This window comes from Oncorhynchus gorbuscha, linkage group LG23 (assembly GCF_021184085.1).
Source record: "Oncorhynchus gorbuscha isolate QuinsamMale2020 ecotype Even-year linkage group LG23, OgorEven_v1.0, whole genome shotgun sequence".
NCBI classification, from domain to species: Eukaryota; Metazoa; Chordata; class Actinopteri; order Salmoniformes; family Salmonidae; genus Oncorhynchus; species Oncorhynchus gorbuscha.
In genome coordinates, this window is record NC_060195.1 from 25,458,219 (window position 1) to 25,479,372 (window position 21,154).

The 21,154-nt window shown below is 44.5% G+C and overlaps 1 protein-coding gene across 1 annotated transcript in view; it reads right to left on the minus strand.

Annotated features, from left to right (window-relative positions):
- Positions 1-21,154, minus strand: part of LOC124010774 (slit homolog 3 protein-like) — a 444,233-nt gene that overhangs the window by 35,945 nt on the left and 387,134 nt on the right. Inside the window, exons 28-32 of the mRNA XM_046323430.1 lie at positions 17,642-17,739; positions 16,386-16,525; positions 10,044-10,137; positions 9,157-9,294; positions 8,157-8,397 (exon numbers count right to left, since the gene is read on the minus strand). Of these exons, the coding sequence (XP_046179386.1) occupies positions 8,157-8,397; positions 9,157-9,294; positions 10,044-10,137; positions 16,386-16,525; positions 17,642-17,739 (711 nt within the window). The remainder of the gene's footprint in view (positions 1-8,156; positions 8,398-9,156; positions 9,295-10,043; positions 10,138-16,385; positions 16,526-17,641; positions 17,740-21,154) is intronic.

The following is a 21,154-nucleotide window of genomic DNA, read 5'->3' on the forward strand; positions in this document are numbered from 1 at the left end:
AATGCACAAGGTCCTCTACTCCGACTAATCCACACATAAAACGGCCAACCAAATAGTTTCTAATCATGTCTCCTCCTTCCAGGCTTTTCCATCGTTGAACTTATATGGTGGTTGGCATCTAAACTTTCATAGTACTACCGGCAAAACAGTTCATCTTTCAATCACCCACATGGGTATAACCAATGATGAGATGGGAAGTGGGTACCTGCTTCTATAAACCAATGAGGAGATGGGAGAGGCAGGACTTTCAGCACGATCTGCGTCAGAAATTGAAATCATTTATATTTTAGCCCTTGGCAACGCAGACGCTCGTTGGCGCAAAATTGAATAACATGGATTTCTACATTTATTTTGTGACACTTGTCTGGTCTGGTCAGCATGTAAGGCAGACATTGTCAATCACTGTCCCACAGGCTACAGAGAGGTAGTTGTGCCATCACAGAAACATAGCCCCGTCAATAGAGGCAGAGACTCTGATTGATCATTTGGTACAAATCCGAACTACAAAATTAAATTGATCTCATAAAAATGGGGAAATATTACATTTGGTTAAAACTGACAGAAAAATATGTGTTCCTTTGCTTAATATATATCCCCTCCCAGAATCCCCATATTACTCAGAGGAGATCTTCCCCACCCTTGAGGAAGAGACATGCCATTTCCAGACCCAGGGAAATGTGCTCATCTGTGGGGACACAAATGCGCGCACAGGAACACTACCTGATCTAACGACCACACGAGGGGACAGCTTTATTACAGCCCAAACTGTTTCTAACTGTCTTCATCTCCCGCATAGAAACAACAGCACCATCACAACAGCACCATCAACAAAAACGAAAGGGATCTGTTGGAGCGCTGTCGGAGCCTGCGTTTCTAATGGTAGGGTTACAGGGGGACTCTTTGGGGAGAATCACCTATTTCTCGCCTCTTGACCACAGCACAGTAGGCTATTTGATTACAGACATTAACCCGTTTCTCTCTCAGCTCATTCACCGTCAAGCCACCAACACCTCTGTCTGATCATAGCCACATGACTTTGTTCCTCAAAAGAACAGACATGGAAATAACCAGACATTCACAGCCCAGTAAGCTGTACAACATCAGAAATTCATACAGATGGGCCCAAAACAGCACAGAAGAATAGCAGAAAGCAACCTGTAATCCAAAAATCCAAAAGCTCTTAGATAACTTTCTGCATACCACATCCACTCACAGTAAAGAAAGCATCAATTTAGCAGTAGAAAACATCAACAATATATTCAGGCAAACGGCAAAAGAAGCACAACTAAAATTGATTAAAAAAACAAATTGAAAAAGACCACAGATCAAACAACTGGTTTGATGCAGATTGTAAAATGTATAAGGAAAAAACATATGACATTATCAAACCAAAAGAACAAAGACCCAAACAATGGTGAATTATGCCTTCATTAGTGTGAAACTTTATAAAACTCTATAACTCTATAAACTTACACTCAGAACCAAAAAAGTCTAGTACAACAGCAAGCAGCTGACACTAATTGAGGAGTCCATAAACAAAAACTTCTGGCAAAATTGGAGAAAAAAATGAAAAATCAAAACTAGAGGAATTTGCAATACAAAATGGTGATATATGGACAACCCTATTAAAACACTCCACAACACCATTCAAATTGATACAAATACAGAATAATGCCAAATTCACAAGACGTTGAAGGGATTAGAAAAATCTATAAAGGACATTCAAAATCCATTGGAAACTTCAAGCCCTCAAATTTAAAAAAGCATGTGGACCTGATGGCATCCCAATTGAGATACTCAAATTCACTAGTGCACAATTTGGCTATATTAAAACTGTTTAACTTGATCCTGAGTGTAGATTATTTCCCTGACATCTGGAATCAAGTACTCATAACCCCAAGCTTTAAGAACGGAGACAAATTTGACCCCAACAATCCCAGAGGCATTTGTGTGAACAGTAACCTGGAGAAGGTTTTCTGTAGTATTACAAATGTAAGAGTTCTAAACTTCCTTAATAAGCATGATATCTTGAGTAAAAGCCAAATTGGATTTATACCAAAACATCAGACGATCGATCATATTTACATCTTACACACCCTGATAGATAAACATGTCTACCAAAAGAATACCAACATGTATGCTTCCTTTATCGACTTCCAAAAAGCATTTGATTCTATTTGTCATACAGGACTGTTGTACAACGTTATTGAAAGTGGTAGGGAGTAAAACATATTTAAAATCATTACCAAGCCCTGCAATGCCAAGAACTGAGCTAAGAATCCCCTCATCCAGCTGGTCCTGGGGCTGAATTCACAAACCTGTTCTACTAACACACTGAAGTCTCAAGACCAGAACATCCAATCAATCAGAATAAACCAAATTACAACACAGTCAAAACAAAATGACATTGCTTATTGGGAAACACAAGCACAAGCACAAAGCAAAATGCAGTGCTATCTGGCCCTAAATCGACAGGACAGTCGTGGCCAAAAGTTTTGAGAATGACAAATATTAATTTCCACAAAGTTTTGTCAGATGTTACTATAGAATACTGAATTATAATTACAAGTATTTCATGCATGTCAAAGGCTTTTATTGACCATTACATGACGTTGATGCAAAGAGTCAATATTTGCAGTGTTGACCCTTCTTTTTCAAGACCTCTGCAATCCGCACTGGCATGCTGTCAATTAACTTCTGGGCCACTTCCTGACTGATGGCAGCCCATTCTTGCATAATCAATGCTTGAAGTTTGTGATCCATCATGCTGGAAAAGACATTGTTTGTTACCAAACTGTTCCTGGATGGTTGGGGGAAGTTGCACTCGGAGGATGTGTTGGTACCATTCTTTATTCATGGCTGTGTTCTTAGGCAAAATTGTGAGTGAGCCCACTCCTTGGCTGAGAAGCAACCCCACACATGAATGGTCTCAGGATGCTTTACTTTTGGCATGACACAGGACTGATGGTAGCGCTCACCTTGTCTCTGGATGACCCAAACAATCGGAAAGGGGATTCATCAGAGAAAATGACTTTACCCCAGTCCTCAGCAGTCCAATCCCTGTATCTTTTGCAGAATATCAGTTTGTCCCTGATGTTTTTCCTGGGGAGAAGTGGCTTCTTTGCTGCCTTTCTTGACACCAGACCTTCATCCAAAATCTTGCCTCACTGTGCGTGCAGATGCACTCACACCTGCCTGCTGCCAATCCTGAGCAAGTTCTGTACTGGTGGTGCCCCGATCCCGCAGCTGAATCAACATTAGGAGACGGTCCTGGCGCTTGCTGGACTTTCTTGGGCGCCCTGAAGCCTTCTTCACAACAATTAAACCACACTCCTTGAAGTTCTTGATGATCCGATAAATGGTTGATTTAGGTGCAATCTTACTGGCAGCAATATCCTTGCTTGTGAAGCCCTGTTTGTGCAAAGCAATGATGACGGCACATGTTTCCTTGCAGGTAACCATGCTTGACAGAGGAAGAACAATGATTCCAAGCACCACCTTCCTTTTGAAGCTTCCAGTCTGTTATTCAAACTCAATCAGCATGACAGAGTGATCTCCAGCCTTGTCCTCGTCAACACTCACAGATGTGTTAACGACAGAATCACTGACATGTTAGCTGGTCCTTTTGCTGCAGGGCTGAAATGCAGTGGAAATGTTTTTTTTGGGATTCAGTTAATTTGCATGGCAAAGCGGGACTTTGCAATTAATTGCGATTAATCTGAACACTCTTTATAACATTCTGGAGTATATGCAAATTGCGATCTGCCACGCCCTGACCTTTGTGATCCTGTTTATGTCTCTATTTTGGTTTGGTATTCTACTCTCTATTATTGCATTTCTATGTTTTGGCCGGGTAGGGTTCTCAATCAGGGACAGCTGTCTATTGTTGTCTCTGATGGAGAATCATCTACCTGCCCTGGGAGCAGGTAGAATCAGAGAGGAAGGCGAAGGCAGCAGCTAAAGCAGAGCGGCAGCGTTATGAGGGAACACGGCTCGCAAGGAATCCCGAGAGGCAGCCCCCAATTTCTTTGGGGGGGAGGGGCACACGGGGAGTGTGGCAGAGTCAGGATTCAGACTTGAGCCAACTCCCCGTGCTTACCATGGCGAGCATGTGACTGGTCAGGCACCGTGCGATGGGGTGATGAGCACAGTGTCTCGGTTGCGCATTCACAGGCCGGTGTGCTCTGTGCCAGCGTCCCGCATTCGGGCATCCAGCCAGAACGGGTTGTGCCAGCTCTGTGCTCGAGACCGCCAGTGCGCCTCCACGACCCAGTGGATCCAGTGCCTCTGCCAAGAACTAAGCCTCTTGTGTTTATTTATTGTTTTGTTTGGTGTCTTTTTTCCAAATAAAAAGAGAAATGTACGCTCACCACGCTACACCTTGGTCCTCTTCCTTTAACGGCCGTGACACCATCATACAAACTGAGGCAGCAGACTTTGTGAAAATGAATATTTGTGTCATTATCAAAACTTTTGGCCACGACTGTACACTCCGGCTAACTATTTGACCATGGTTACTGATCAAAACCTGTAAAAAACGTTGAGATCTGTGGGTTGGCAGTGCACTACATTGCTGCCTGCCATAAGATGAGTGATAGTGTCCTCTATGCTTGCTGTTATTGTTATGGTTATTTTGACCCTTGATTATTGTTGTTACTTTTGTCCCATTGACAATATAGATTTTGTATTATTTTAATTATGTTAGTATTGTAAATCTCCAAAGTAAGATTTGGCAATATGTACATTGTTAGGTCATGCCAATAAAGCAAATTGGAGAAAGAGTGTTGAAAGTGTACTGTGATCTGGATTCTCCTTTCCAATAAATATTGAGGCTCTTATTCCTGCGACATGACGATCGATGCTTGTTATATATATTATCGCTCTTATCCATAGTAATGTCATCATGTAGACTATACCAGCACACTGTATCTGTGAGTTGTTGGATGGAGCCCACATGACAAAACTATCGGTTGAGTTGAGCACTACATCTTCATTGATTTTTATCCGCAAAAAGTCAATTTGGTGGAAACACTACTGGTGGCAAAATGCTCATATCTTCTTCACGCAGATTCTAAAGTATTCACATGAAAATCTGTCACCAATTGGATGGAAACCTGAAGGATACCATTCTGTAGTAACTGTATTTGAAATGGAAAACATGGCATGGGGAGATGGTTACTTTGCATAGTATGCAACAGAGTGGCTTACAAAAATACAAAGTGTATTTTATTTGAAAACTGTACTTTTCTATTTTAACTTGAAACTATGTTTTCCATGTTGTTTCATGTATCGTGTCTGTTTGCTAAGTCAAACGACACCGCTGGTTCTGCTCACACTGCCCTACCCTGTGCTCTGACCTCTTTCTCCCCTCTCTCTCCAGATGAAATCTCGCGTCTTGTGACGGCCGGCCGCCCAACAACCTGCCCGCTCGACCCTATCCCCTCCTCTCTTCTCCAGACCATTTCCGGAGACCTTCTCCCTTACCTCACCTCGCTCATCAACTTATCCCTGACCGCTGGCTACGTCCCTTCCGTCTTCAAGAGAGCGAGAGTTGCACCCCTTCTGAAAAAACCTACACTCGATCCCTCCGATGTTAACAACTACAGACTAGTATCCCTTCTTTCTTTTCTCTCCAAAAGCCTTGAACGTGCCGTCCTTGGTCAGCTCTCCCGCTATCTCTCTCAGAATGACCTTCTTGATCCAAATCAGTCAGGTTTCAAGACTAGTCATTCAACTGAGACTGCTCTTCTCTGTATCACGGAGGCGCTCCGCACCGCTAAAGCTAACTCTCTCTCCTCTGCTCTCATCCTTCTAGACCTATCGGCTGCCTTCGATACTGTGAACCATCAGATCCTCCTCTCCACCCTCTCCGAGTTGGGCATCTCCGGTGCGGCCCACGCTTGGATTGCGTCCTACCTGACAGGTCGCTCCTACCAGGTGGCGTGGCGAGAATCTGTCTCCTCACCACGCGCTCTCACCACTGGTGTCCCCCAGGGCTCTGTTCTAGGCCCTCTCCTATTCTCGCTATACACCAAGTCACTTGGCTCTGTCATAACCTCACATGGTCTCTCCTATCATTGCTATGCAGACGACACACAATTAATCTTCTCCATTCCCCCTTCTGATGACCAGGTGGCGAATCGCATCTCTGCATGTCTGGCAGACATATCAGTGTGGATGACGGATCACCACCTCAAGCTGAACTTCGGCAAGACGGAGCTGCTCTTCCTCCCGGGGAAGGACTGCCCGTTCCATGATCTCGCCATCACGGTTGACAACTCCATTGTGTCCTCCTCCCAGAGCACTAAGAACCTTGGCGTGATCCTGGACAACACCCTGTCGTTCTCAACTAACATCAAGGCGGTGGCCCGTTCCTGTAGGTTCATGCTCTACAACATCCGCAGAGTACGATCCTGCCTCACACAGGAAGCGGCGCAGGTCCTAATCCAGGCACTTGTCATCTCCCGTCTGGATTACTGCAACTCGCTGTTGGCTGGGCTCCCTGCCTGTGCCATTAAACCCCTACAACTCATCCAGAATGCCGCAGCCCGTCTGGTGTTCAACCTTCCCAAGTTCTCTCACGTCACCCCGCTCCTCCGCTCTCTCCACTGGCTTCCAGTTGAAGCTCGCATCCGCTACAAGACCATGGTGCTTGCCTACGGAGCTGTGAGGGGAACGGCACCTCAGTACCTCCAGGCTCTGATCAGGCCCTACACCCAAACAAGGGCACTGCGTTCATCCACCTCTGGCCTGCTCGCCTCCCTACCACTGAGGAAGTACAGTTCCCGCTCAGCCCAGTCAAAACTGTTCGCTGCTCTGGCCCCCCAATGGTGGAACAAACTCCCTCACGACGCCAGGACAGCGGAGTCAATCACCACCTTCCGGAGACACCTGAAACCCCACCTCTTTAAGGAATACCTAGGATAGGATAAGTAATCCTTCTCACCCCCCCCCCTTTAAGATTTAGATGCACTATTGTAAAGTGACTGTTCTACTGGATGTCATAAGGTGAATGCACCAATTTGTAAGTCGCTCTGGATAAGAGCGTCTGCTAAACGACTTAAATGTAATGTAAATGTGTCTAAAACTGTGGCAGAATGTACTAACTGAACACTGCTTTAGCAATGGGCCATCTCCATCTCCATGGCCATGTATCTACCTTCACCTAGCTACGTACAATACTCAAAGTCATGCTGTCACCTTTAGCACAGAGATTAAGACCAAGTGTTTTATTTTTACCTCAGTATTTTTAATTAACATTAGCGTGCCCCCTCGCCAACAAGCACATCAGCTCATTTGGAGGTAAGATGCGATCCGCCGGCCGTGACTCACTGCCAGTGATTGGGCTGATAATGGTCGCCATGCCGACACTCTATTACCATAATACATATCCCCTCAAGCCACATTATTCATGCTAAGTGAACAAAAGGTGACATTATAATAATGTCACTGTCCCACCGTCCCTGTGGTGTCTGGTGGTAGCTCAGAGCCAGACGGCTCCAATAATAGAATGTGCGTTCCAAATGGCACCCTAGTCCCTATGTAGTGCAGTACAGACTATGGGCTTTGGTCAAAGGTAGTGCACATAAGGAATAGGGTGCCATATGGGATGCAGGTCGAGAGAGAGAGTTTTTTTTATGCTATCCTCTTAAGAAAAATATCCCTCTAATATCTTTCCCAAGGGTGCTACATTCTATACTTTAAGTGCTGCGTTAATGGGGGCTAGTGTGTACAACTCACTACTTAATCCCCAAGACAAGGTGTTGAGGAGAGACTGTTCTTTCTCTCTCTTATTAACCTTAAGTGCTATCATCCATTTCTGATAATGGTGCATGAGGTAGAGTATGACGTTATGGGACGTATGATGAGTTATAGGGAGACAGCTTGACTACTCAGACTCATAGGGCTATCATATAGAAGGTGACTGTTGAAACAAGACAATTCCAGCCCTAACTAGATAGATGTCAATGTCATTGTGTCTGTGTGAATGAGGGCTGGGTCTGGGCCCTGGTCAAATGTAGTGAACTACATAGGGAATAGGGTGTCATTACATACAAACCCACAGTGATGTGAGGGGTGAAAGGTTATACAGTACCTGTAGGGAGATGTGGGCAGTGTTACGGATTAGAAGTCAGGGGTTAGAGATGGTACAGTACCTGTAGGGAGATGTGGGCAGAGTTGCGTATCTTGGCGCTGGACAGCGCCAGGTAGGTATCTTTGCCCAGCAGGTGGACGGTAATGATCTTGTGACACTTGTTTCCGGCGAAGCCAGGCAGACAGCGGCACACAGGCTCCCCAGCCATCACTAGACACTGGGCTCCGTTCTGACACTCTGACTGGTCACATGGGCTGGTCTGCAGCAGGATCATAGGGGGAGGATTCTCGCAGAACAGACCACTACAGGATGACAGAGACAGATGTGTGGGTTAATATCACACTCAATTAAGCTGCCACACACACTCCACCATGGTCCCTCCCATCATGATTATACACACCCTGCACCACCCCACACTACCCTGCACCACCACATACCACCTTGCACCACCCTTCACCACCCCACACCTCTCTGCACCACCAAATACCACCGAGCACACTGCACCACTCTGCACCACTGCACACCACCCTGCACCACCAAACAGCACCCAGCACCACGGTACACCACCCTGCACCACCTAGCACCACTCTGCACCACCGCACAACACTCTGCACATCCAAGCAACACCCCACACTGCCCCACATAACCCTTACCACCCAGCACCACTCCACACCACCCCGCACTACCCTGTACCACCCCACACTGCAACGCAACACCCCGCACCACTCCACACCACCTTGCACCACCCTGCACCACCCCACAACACCCCGCACTGCATATCCAAGCAACACCCCACACTGCTCCACACCGCCCCACATCACCCTTACCACCCTGTACCATCCTGCACTGCACGCCTCAGACTAGACAGCCAAGTGGAGAATAATAAAGCACCATCTGTAGCTCCTCACAGTCTGGTGTGTGTGTGTGTGTGTGTGTGTGTGTGATCTGAGTGTGTGTGTGTGCTCTGCAGCTGGCCTGATGCTGTTGCGGCACTGAGCCTACGTCAGCCTTTGCAGTAAGATCAGCCTGTGCGTGTGTGTCTGTGCTGTGTGTGGACTCACCTGAAGCCCTCTCTACACACACAGGTGTATCCATTGACAGCGTCCACACACTCGGCCCCATGCTGACACTTGTTCTCCAGACAGTCGTTGTAGTCCTGCTCACAGTGCTCGCCTACATAGCCTGGTAGGCACTCACACCTGACACAGGAAATAAAGAGGTACAATGTTACAATGGAAACAGTCTCTTTCTCTCTCCCCTCTCCCCCTCTCTCTAAATCTCACTCCCTCTCTCGCTCGCTCCCTCTCTCTCTCCCACTCCCTCTCCCTCTCTCATTCCCTCTCTCTCCCCAACTCTTTCTCCCCCCCTCTCTCTCTATCTCTCGCTTCTCTCTCTCTCTCTCTCTCTCTCTCTCTCTCTCTCTCTCTCTCTCCCCCTCTCTTGCTCTCTCTCGCTCTCTTTCTCTCCCTCCAACATTCTCTCTCTTTCTCTCTCTCTCTCTCTCTCTCTACTCTCTCTTTCTCAATTCAATTCAATTTCAATTCTCTCTGAGCATGTTATTAAAATCCAATCACTTTTATTTCCTGAGAGGGAACTTCTGAACTATATAAATGTACTCTTAACAACTGGCGCTGAACAGTTCTTCTTTCTGCAACTGAACTCACTTTACTACCTTAAACCCACTCCCTTGCTCTTTCTAACATAGAAAAACTGCAGTTCTACTGCAGTAGTGTGCTTTTAAACAGCACAGTCACGTACACTAGAGTTTGTTTTCCTCATAAAATAACAGGATATTAACATGTTGGAGGAACAGAACAGGACATAAACATGTTGGAGGAACAGAACAGAACAGGTTGTCCTGATGACAGGTCACTTCCTGTGGGCTGCCTCTGGTGACTTCTGACCTTTTGTAGTCTCGCCCCCCATCTGAGAGCTGCATGTCACTCACCTGTAGCCTTTGGTGAGGGGGAGGCACTTGGAGTCATGCTGGCAGGGGTCAAAGCCTTGCATACAGGGGTCCACTCCCTCCTCACATAGATCCCCTGGGAACACACACACACACACACACACACACACACACACACACACACACACACACACACACACACACACACACACACACACACACACACACACACACACACACACACACACACACACACACACACACACACACACACACACACACACACACACACACACACACACACACACACACACACACACAAGATAATAGAGAACAGAGAGATGGTGAGTTCATGGCCTGAAACGTCATTTTCCGACATACATAATACTAGCTAACGTCTGTCATGATTTGACTTAGTGCCTTATTGTGCGATTATTCTAGTGCAATGTATATATATGAGCCTGGGATAGTGTGTAATGTTGAGTGTTTTGTGATTTGTCCCATTGTATTATGATGGCTCCCTGAAGCACCATCATGGCTTTCTCAGCATTCAACAGTTGGGTCATGTTTATACTGCCGGCCTGCTCCACTCTCCCATAGAGTGGGGGTTGGGGGTTGAAACACATGTATTATATTGTGCTGTAATCTGCACGGAATACAGGGCTTTACCTGCCCAGGCAAGGCCCCATTGGAATCCACTAAATCACTGCCTGGCCAGTTCAATAAACCCTCTGTCTCTGTCCACCTGCTTGGCTAGATCTGCTCCTCTAACAGTGGGGTGGCTGGGGCTCATCCAGGATTTCACAGCACAGGCCTCTCCTCCACTGCTTTACCCTCCCTCCCTCCCTCCCTCCCTCCCTCCCTCCCTCCCTCCCTCCCTCCCTCCCTCCCTCCCTCCCTCCCTCCCTCCCTCCCTCCCTCCCTCCCTCCCTCCCTCCCTCCCTCCCTCTACTGCCAGGTCTGTTTCCTCTGCCTCTCTCTCATCCTGCAACCTCATGGTGGAGCCTTGGAGAAGCCTGCCCATATCCCAGCATCCCCAACAGCCCGCTGCGTTACAGGGGAAATCCACTCCAATTTGATTCTATGGTGCATGTCTGAGTCTGCCTGTTCTCACTGCTCAAGCCTGGTTCTGGTTTCGATTGGTGCAAAGACCTGAAAGTCATTGGCTAAATGAGAATCAATATGTATCGTATTCGATATGAAAAATAAATAATTTCCCATCTAGTTAGCAGTAGTTCTGTTTTACAGGGGGAAAATAACATAAGGAGAAATACAGAGAAGGTGGGTAGAGAGAAAGAGACTGACCTTTTCCCATGTCAGATCGGTCAGCTCGTAAAGGAAGAAAGAGACTGATGTCAGATCGGTCAGCTTGTAAAGGAAGAAAGAGACTGATGTCAGATCTGTCAGCTCGTAAAGGAAGAAAGAGACTGATGTCAGATCGGTCAGCTTGTAAAGGAAGAAAGAGACTGATGTCAGATCTGTCAGCTCGTAAAGGAAGAAAGAGACTGATGTCAGATCTGTCAGCTCGTAAAGGAAGAAAGAGACTGATGTCAGATCTGTCAGCTCATAAAGGAAGAAAGAGATTGATGTCAGATCGGTCAGCTTGTAAAGGAAGAAAGAGACTGATGTCAGATCGGTCAGCTTGTAAAGGAAGAAAGAGACTGATGTCAGATCTGTCAGCTCGTAAAGGAAGAAAGAGACTGATGTCAGATCTGTCAGCTCGTAAAGGAAGAAAGAGACTGATGTCAGATCTGTCAGCTCGTAAAGGAAGAAAGAGATTGATGTCAGATCGGTCAGCTTGTAAAGGAAGAAAGAGACTGATGTCAGATCGGTCAGCTTGTAAAGGAAGAAAGAGACTGATGTCAGATCTGTCAGCTCGTAAAGGAAGAAAGAGACTGATGTCCGATCTGTCAGCTTGTAAAGGAAGAAAGAGACTGATCTTTTCCCATGTCAGACCTGTCAGCTTGTAAAGGAAGAAAGAGACTGATGTCAGATCTGTCAGCTTGTAAAGGAAGAAAGAGACTGACCTTTTCCCATGTCAGATCTGTCAGATTGTAAAGGAAGAAAGAGACTGATGTCAGATCTGTCAGCTTGTAAAGGAAGAAAGAGACTGACCTTTTCCTATGTCAGATCGGTCAGCTTGTAAAGGAAGAAAGAGACTGACCTTTTCCTATGTCAGATCGGTCAGCTTGTAAAGGAAGAAAGAGAATGACCTTTTCCTATGTCAGATCGGTCAGCTTGTAAAGGATGAAAGAGAATGACCTTTTCCTATGTCAGATCTGTCAGCTTGTAAAGGAAGAAAGAGACTGACCTTTTCCCATGTCAGATCTGTCAGCTTGTAAAGGAAGAAAGAGAGAGTGGAAGGTTTATAGATGTCTCATGGTCCTGATAACCAGGAGGGTCCAGACCACTTAACCCAGATGGAGGCACCACATGTAACACACACACACACACACACACACACACACACACACACACACACACACACACACACACACACACACACACACACACACACACACACACACACACACACACACACACACACACACACACACACACACACACACACACACACACACACACACACACACACAATGTCCACCCACTGAGGGAAGTTCTGCCCTGTCACTCAGAGAGCTGAGAGAACAGAGGTCAAGATAGCTCATATTGGCAGCAAAGGAGAAGAGAGGCTGGTCATCTCACACAGTAGAGGGTCAACCAACCGGCCAATTGGAAAGCTACCTATCGAATTCCCCATCATCTCCCTCATCCTCCTCCCTCCCTCCTTAACATAATGTTCCCAGGGTCTAATGGTCCTGGTCCACAGGCCAACAAGATACTTTCTCTCTCTAGACTAATGTTCCTGGTCTACAGGCCAGCAAGATGCTTTCTCTCTCTAGTCTAATGGTCCTGGTCTACAGGCCAGCAAGATGCTTTCTCTCTCTAGTCCAATGGTCCATGTCCACAGGCCCTCTAGTCTACACCATGTAGTCACAGTCTTAGATTTGTCTCTGGAGCACACAGACGTCTAATTGCTGGGTTAGCCTGTGGACTTCCCCCGGAGCCGGCCTGTGACCGCTTCTTCACATGGCCGTGTGAGCTGCAAGCCGCTGGCCCAGGGGCCCACATGCCCACACGCCCACACTGGGGGGTTAGCTGTGTGTGGCAGGCTGGCTGGCAGGGTGTCACTCTACTGGCTGCCAGCCTCTAGCCCCATTAGACCATAGACCCTCTGTGTTCTGTGCTCTGGTCCCAGGGGAGGCTGGGCCTGGGAAGTTCGTGGCACGGCCAGGCCTACAAGGCATGCGGTGGTAATGACAGGGTTGGTGCGCGTGGAGCAGCTGCTTCCTTGTGACGGGCAGGTGATGGTGGCGACTGCCCATGATGCCTGACTGAGGAGATGCCCGCAGCTGCTGCCCCACATGCTCACTGCAGAGAGAGCCTGGCCAGTCTCTCACCAATACTGGCTGGTTTCACTCAGAACTGCACTGTGCTTGGGCTGAACTCACTGGACTCTGCAGGGCTGTAGGGCAGCTGCAGGGCAGCAGCAGGGCAGCAACTTGCGATTTTGTTTTGCTCTTTGGCTCTTTGCTCCGACGTGATTGTATTGTCATTCCAAAGAGCAGTTTCAGATCAATTCAGAAAAACTGTCCATTTTAGACTAGCAGAAAAAAACACATTATTTGGTTTATTTAGGTGCAGTTTTAGAATTTAGGATTTTGTCTATGTTGAAGCTATCCTTTATCTTTCTGTGGTTGCATCATTTTTTATGGTGGGCAATATAACAGCATGAGTTGATAATAAGTGTATTGCAGTAGGTTAAGAAGTGTATTAAAGTAACATAAGAAGTGTATTACAGTAGGTTAAGAAGTTTATTACAGTAACATAAGAAGTGTATTACAGTAACATAAGAAGTGTATTACAGTAACATAAGAAGTGTATTGCAGTAGGTTAAGAAGTGTATTACAGTAACATAAGAAGTGTATTACAGTAGGTTAAGAAGTGTATTACAGTAACATAAGAAGTGTATTACATACAGTAGGTTAAGAAGTGTATTACAGTAACATAAGAAGTGTATTACATACAGTAGGTTAAGAAGTGTATTACAGTAACATAAGAAGTGTATTACAGTAACATAAGAAGTGTATTACATACAGTAGGTTAAGAAGTGTATTACAGTAACATAAGAAGTGTATTACATACAGTAGGTTAAGAAGTGTATTACAGTAACATAAGAAGTGTATTACATACAGTAGGTTAAGAAGTGTATTACAGTAACATAAGAAGTGTATTACAGTAGGTTAAGAAGTGTATTACAGTAACATAAGAAGTGTATTACAGTAGGTTAAGAAGTGTATTACAGTAACATAAGAAGTGCATTACAGTAGGTTAAGAAGTATATTACAGCAACATAAGAAGTGTATTACAGTAACAAAATAAGTGTATTACACTAACATAAGAAGTGTATTACAGCAACATAAGAAGTGTATTACAGCAACATAAGAAGTGTATTACAGTAACATAATAAGTGTATTACAGTAACATAATAATTATATTACAGTAACATAAGAAGTGTATTACAGTAACATAATAATTATATTACAGTAACATAAGAAGTGTATTAAAGTAGTATGTCATGATGTTGGCTTGATGGGGGTTTATGACCCCCATAAATACCCCCCCCCCCCCGTTTCTCTCTCTCTACTCTATAGAGTTGACTCTTGAAAAATCCCTTTGTTAACATAGAGATTCTGGGAACATCATAAGGTGGTGAACGGAACCAAATTTCAGAAATCCAACCAGTTGAAATTATATGTTGGTACTAAATTAATATGATGTCAGTTCGGTTGGCGTCTGAGACATGATTACTGATAATCGGACGACATAAACTGTATCTTGGAAAGTCGACACGTTCTAGTTATCAGATTCACATGGAATTGTTGTGCAATTTAAATGTTTAAATAATAAACTATTTGTGAAAAGATTGAATGTAAGTTTTAGCTTGTTAAATGAGAGAACGGTTTATCATCGAGAAACTCTGCTCACTCAGAGACACCGCCCAAGTGAACAGACATGGGTTATAAACTACGAAACACGGCCCTCTCTCCCAATCCTATATATGCCCCTTGACGAAAATGTCACTGTCTGTTCCAAGGACGTGTGGACTTGAGGTCCCTACGTTGAAAGGACAAAGACCACCTACAGAACTAAGCCAACCTTGGAGAACCTAACAAATTTAGCATTGAATTTCAATGTGAAGGTGACGAATTTCGACTATACCAGCCAGAATATAGCATGAGCATATAGCATGGCAACTTGGTATGAACTTTGAACCCTTATTCACTAAAGAAGTGATACCTCCATTGATACTAGCCATTGCATTAGCGCAGCAACTGTAGACGTGGGCTAGGAGAGGACGGACAGAGTATCTGTGTACCACATGACGACGGTACTACCAAGTATTCAGTTTACCACCAGAGACATTCTTCAAAGGACAAGAGATCCCTGTTGGGCAACCCGGCCTACTATCTAAGACCAAGCTACCGAAGCGCAGCTCAGAGTAAATATTTATTGCATTTTCCTTGTTCAAATGGGCGGTAATTTAGAATGCATAAGATACTGTATTTACAATAGCATAGCTTCTCCCTTTGTTACTCAGTCTTCCCGCTCTTTCATTCAAAATCCAACCCCCTTTCTCTGTGTAACCAGCCGTCATATCTGCTCCGTCCACCAGGGACATTTTCCTTTATGACATCATTTGTAATCGATGTATGATTCATTCTGTTTCGATGTAATTCTGTGTGATTATTTAGGTATTTAGTAAATAAATAATTAAACCAAATGTTGTATTGCTGATTCAACTTGTTAGCCAGGGTTCGTGAAGATAACCAAGAATTTACAACTTCAGTTGAGACTAAATAAAGTGACGATTAAATATTGACTGCTATTGAGGTAAAAGACTACCAGGTCTTTAAGAGTTTATTCAGAAGATAATAGCTCTATAAACATTATTTCGTGGTGCCCGGACTTTCTAGTTAATTAGTTACCTGATTAGCTTAATCAAGTAATATTAATTACAGAATATTTTATAGAATAGCATGTCATATCACTTAATCCGGCATAGCCAAAGACACGACAAGCATAAGAAGTGTATATCAGTAACATAAATAGTGTATTACAGTAACATAGGAAGTGTATAAGTGTATAGGATAAGAAGTGTATTAAACTATCATAACATAGTTCTGTGATCTGTGACCTGCCAAATAACATCAATGTATTTTTTTTAAATTATGAGGCTAGTAGTAGGCTATTATTCCACTCTCTGCATGAATTCATTTGTCTGCATGTCTATTCGATATTTTGATAAAATGTGTATCATACCTATGAAGTTTGGGGGGCAGAAGCAGGTATAGTTGTTTATGCTGTCCACACAGGTAGAGTTGTTCTCACAGTCATTGTCCTCACAATCATCAGGATTCACCTCACACTGCAGACCCTCGTACCCAGGAGGACATGTACAGCTTGGGAGGAGAGAGACAGGATAGCAGTCACAGATAGTTACTTAGGACACTGCCAGAGACATGGAAGTGTACTGGGTTTCATTCCACTTCACTTCAAATTCACGCTCCAGATGCCCTCTGCTCTGTGGCCCTGGCCCATCTATTAAGGACTAATGCCCTTTGAAAGCCTAAGACCTGCACTTCAATTTGAATAACAACAAGGGTAGAACTCCAGTGACATTTGAAATGTAATGTAATCAGGTCTGTCTGTGAATTCAATAACTCCAATTAGACGTGTGTCCCTGTAAGATCCTATGTGGAAGAGCATTCATCAAGCTTTAATAACTAAATGTCGTGTGGAATCGGTAGACCGCTTAACTCTGGCATCACACTAGCTCTGTCACTCTCTCTCTTGTCTGTTATGCCCGCCTTCCCTAGCTGGCCTGGCTGTGCGGGACGGGTGGCACAGGGTTGGCATCATGGGTGCGGCGTGGTGGGTAGGCTCTCAGCAGAGCAAGGAGAGATAAGCGTCACTAGTGAGATGAGTAGCTTTATCAAACGCCTGTTGTTCTTTGAAGGCCAGCAGCTTCTGATTCAACATGACCCTGAGCAGATGAGCGATTGTGATGCCCTTTAGCAGTTCTCCAGAGGGACTGACTGGGGGCTGTAAATAGAGAGGGGATATACAAAGCTCCTGTAAGAGGCCTCAAGGTTGCGACCCCTGGAAAGAGTGACATCATAGTGACTCAAGGAGATGAACCTTTGTGTCGGTGCATAGCTAGAACAGATACAGGCTTTGTAGTGAGGTCATGCTGTAAGGCCTTAATCTGCTATATCAAAAGGCTGAGGAGAGATCCCACATGTGGATCATTGATGAGACAGACAGCTAGGGTTGGTTGATTGGTGTTTAAAGGCCGAACAGTGAACAATGAAAGAGAGGAGAGTGTGGCAGTAGTCTGGCCCCAAGCCTGATGAGGAACAACACCAGCATGGACCATGGGTTCTCACAGAGTCACTCACACACTTGGAACAACACTGCTGCCTGCATGTTACTCCTCTGTCTGCCCCACTATATAGGGAATAGTGTGCCATTTCAGACGGCCTCTCTGTGTGGTGTGTGGAGAGAGTAGTGGGTACCTGAACTGGTCCTCTTGGCCTGGGATCACGTGGCAGGTCCCTCCATTGGCACAGGGGAAACTGATGCAGGCGTTGATGGATATCTCACAGTTCTGTCCCTGGAAGGGAGGAAGGGAGGAGGGAGGGAGGGGAAGAGAGAGAGAGGGGTGTGAAACAAAGAAGAGACTCAGGGGCTTTGCTAGCAGACCTTACTAAATAAATAATTAAATAAATCAAAACAGGAACATTTTACATTTGGCTACAAATGAAAAAATAAATGATCTCAGCAGAGAAAAATGTCCTCTGTGTGCTACCTACATCCCCCCACTATAATCCCCATATGTTAATGAAGACAGCTTCTCCATCCTGGAGGGGAAAATCAATCATTTCCAGGCCCAGGGACATGTACTAGTCTGTGGCAACCTAAATGTCAGAACTAGACAAGAACCTCACACCCATATTAAGAAATGCTATAGCTGGAAGGAAAGTAGTGTGGAAACCTACCAAAAAACAATTAGGAAACAACAAATCAATCTCTTTCAGACAACTTCTAGGACAAAATGTTCCACTGTAATAGTGAAGGTGTAAACTTGGCAGCAGAAAACCTAAACAGTATATTTGACCTCTCAGCTTCCCTATCAAATCTAAATATTTCAAACGGAAGTCCAAAGAAATGAACAACAATGACAAATGGTTTGTTGAAGAATGCAAAAACCTAAGAAAGAAATTGAGAAACCTGTTCAATCAAAAACATAGAGACCCAGAAAACCTGAGCCTACACCTTCACTATGGTGAATCCATAAACTATGGAAAAAGAAGGAATAGCAGGTCAGAAATCAGCTCTATGTAATTGAAAAATCCATAGACTCAAACCACTTCTGGGAATATTGGAAAACACTAAACAAAAACAACACAAATAGTTATCTATCCAAAATGGAGATATATGGGTAAACCACCTCTTCAATCTTTTTGGCCCTATAACAAAGAACAAACAGATAAAAACATATACATGATCAAATACAAATCTTTGAGTCAACTATTAAAGACTACCGAAATCCACTGGATTTTCCAAATACATTGAATGAACTAGAGGACAACATACAAATCCTCCAACACAAAAAGACCTGTGGTGTTGATGGTATCCTCAAAGAAATTATACAAAATACAGACCACAAATTCCAATTGGCTACACTTAAACTCTTCAACATCATCCTTGGCTCTGGCATCTTTCCCAATATTTGGAAGCAAGGACTGATCACCCCAATCTACAAAAATGGAGACAAATTTGACACCAATAACTACCGTGGGATATGCGTCAACAGCAACCTTGGGAAAATCCTCTGCATTATCATTAACAGCAGACTCATTCATTTCCTCAGTGAAAATAATGTACTGAGCAATTGTCAAATTGGCTTTTTACCAAATTACTGTACAACAGACCACGTATTCACCCTGCACACCCTAATTGATAAACAAACATACCAAAACCAAGGCAAAGTCTTCTCATGCTTTGTTGAATTTAAAAAAGCCTTTGACTCAATTTGGAATGAGTATCTGCTATACAAACTGATGGAAAGTGGTCTTGGGGGAAAAACATACAACCTTATAAAATCCATGTACACAAACAACAAGTATGCAGTTTAAATTGTAAAAAAAACACACATTTCTTTCCACGGGCCGTGGGTGAGACAGGGATGCAGTTTAAGACCCAACCTCTTCAACATATATATCAACGAATTGGAGAGGGTACTAGAAGAGTCGGCAGCACCCGACCTCACCCTACTAGAATATGAAGTCAAATATGTCTACTGTTTACTGATGATCTGGTGCTTCTGTCCCCAACCAAGGAGGGCCTACAGCAGAACCTAGATCTTCTGGACAGATTATGTCAGACCTGGGCCCTGACAGTACAACTCAGTAAGACTAAAATAATAGTGTTTCAAAAAAGGTCCAATTGCCAGGACCACGAACACAAATTCCATCTAGATACCGTTGCCATAGAGCACACAAACATCTATACATACCTCGGCCTAAACATCAACGCCACAGGTAACTTCCACAAAGCTGTGAATGACCTGAGAGACAAGGCAAGGGCCTTCTATGCCATCAAAAGGAACATAAAACTTGACATACCAATGAGGATCTGGCTAAAAATAATTGAATCAGTTACAGAACCCATTGCCCTTTACGGTTGTGAGGTCTGGGGTCAGCTCACCAACCAAAAATTCACAAAAGGGGACAAACACCAAATTGAGACTCCGCATGCAGAATTCTACAAAAATATCCTCTGTGTACAAGGTAAAATACAAAATAATGCATGCAGAGCAGAATGAGGCTGAAACCTGCTAATTATCAAAATCCAGAAAAGAGCTGTTCAATTCTACAACCACCTAAAAGGAAGCAATTCCCAAACCTTCCATAACAAAGCCATCACCTACAGAGAGATGAACCTGGAGAAGAGTCCCTAAGCAAAGCTGGTCCTGGGGCTCTGCTCACAAACAGACCCCACAGAGCCCCAGGACAGCAACACAATTAGACAAAACCAGATATCGAGAAAACTAAAAGATAATTACTTGACACATTGGAAAGAATTATAAAAAAAATTAGCAAACTGGAATCCTATAATTGAGAAACGCCGCCATAGGCAGACCTGGCTCTTTAGAGAAGACAGGCTATGTACACACTGCCCACAAAATGAGGTGGAAACTGAGCTGCACTTCCTAACCTCCTGCCAAATGTATGACCATATTAGAGACACATATTTCCCTCAGATTACACAGATCCACAAAGAATTCAAAAACAAATACAAATTTGATAAACTCCTGTATCTACTGGGTGAAATTGTCATGTTTTGTCATAGATTGTCATGTCTTGTCCCTGTGCTTCCTCTTCTATTCGTTTCCCTCTGCTGGTCTTATTAGGTTCTTTCCCTCTTTCTATCCCTCTCTCTCCCCCTCCCTCTCTCTCTCTCTCTCTCTCTCTCTCTCTCTCTCTCTCTCTCTCTCTCTCTCTCTCTCTCTCTCTCTCTCTCTCTATCGTTCCGTTCCTGCTCCCAGCTGTTCCTCATTCTCCTAACTACCTCATTTACTCTTTCACACCTGTTCCCTATTTTGCCCTCTGATTAAGTCCCTATTTCTCTCTCTGTTTTCGCTTCTGTCGTTGTCGGATCCTTGTTTGCTGTACTGTGTCCTTGTTCCGTCCTGTCGTGTTTTTGCCTTCTTCAGATGCTGCGTGTGAGCGGGTGTCTATATCAGCTACGGCCTGCGCTACGGCCTGCGGCCTGCTTCCCGAAGCGACCTGCAGTCTGTGGTCGCATCTCCTGTTGTTCCCCTCTACTGACTAGAGGGTTTCAGTTTTCCTGTTTGGACATTACCTGTGATAGTATCCAGGATTATCGTTTTTTGTTAAAGACTGGAATAAACTCTGTTTCTGTTAAGTCGCTTTTGGGTCCTCATTCACCTGCATAACAGAAATACCACAGTGTGCCATCACAGCAGCATGATTTGTGACTTGTTGCCACAAGAAAGGGGCAAC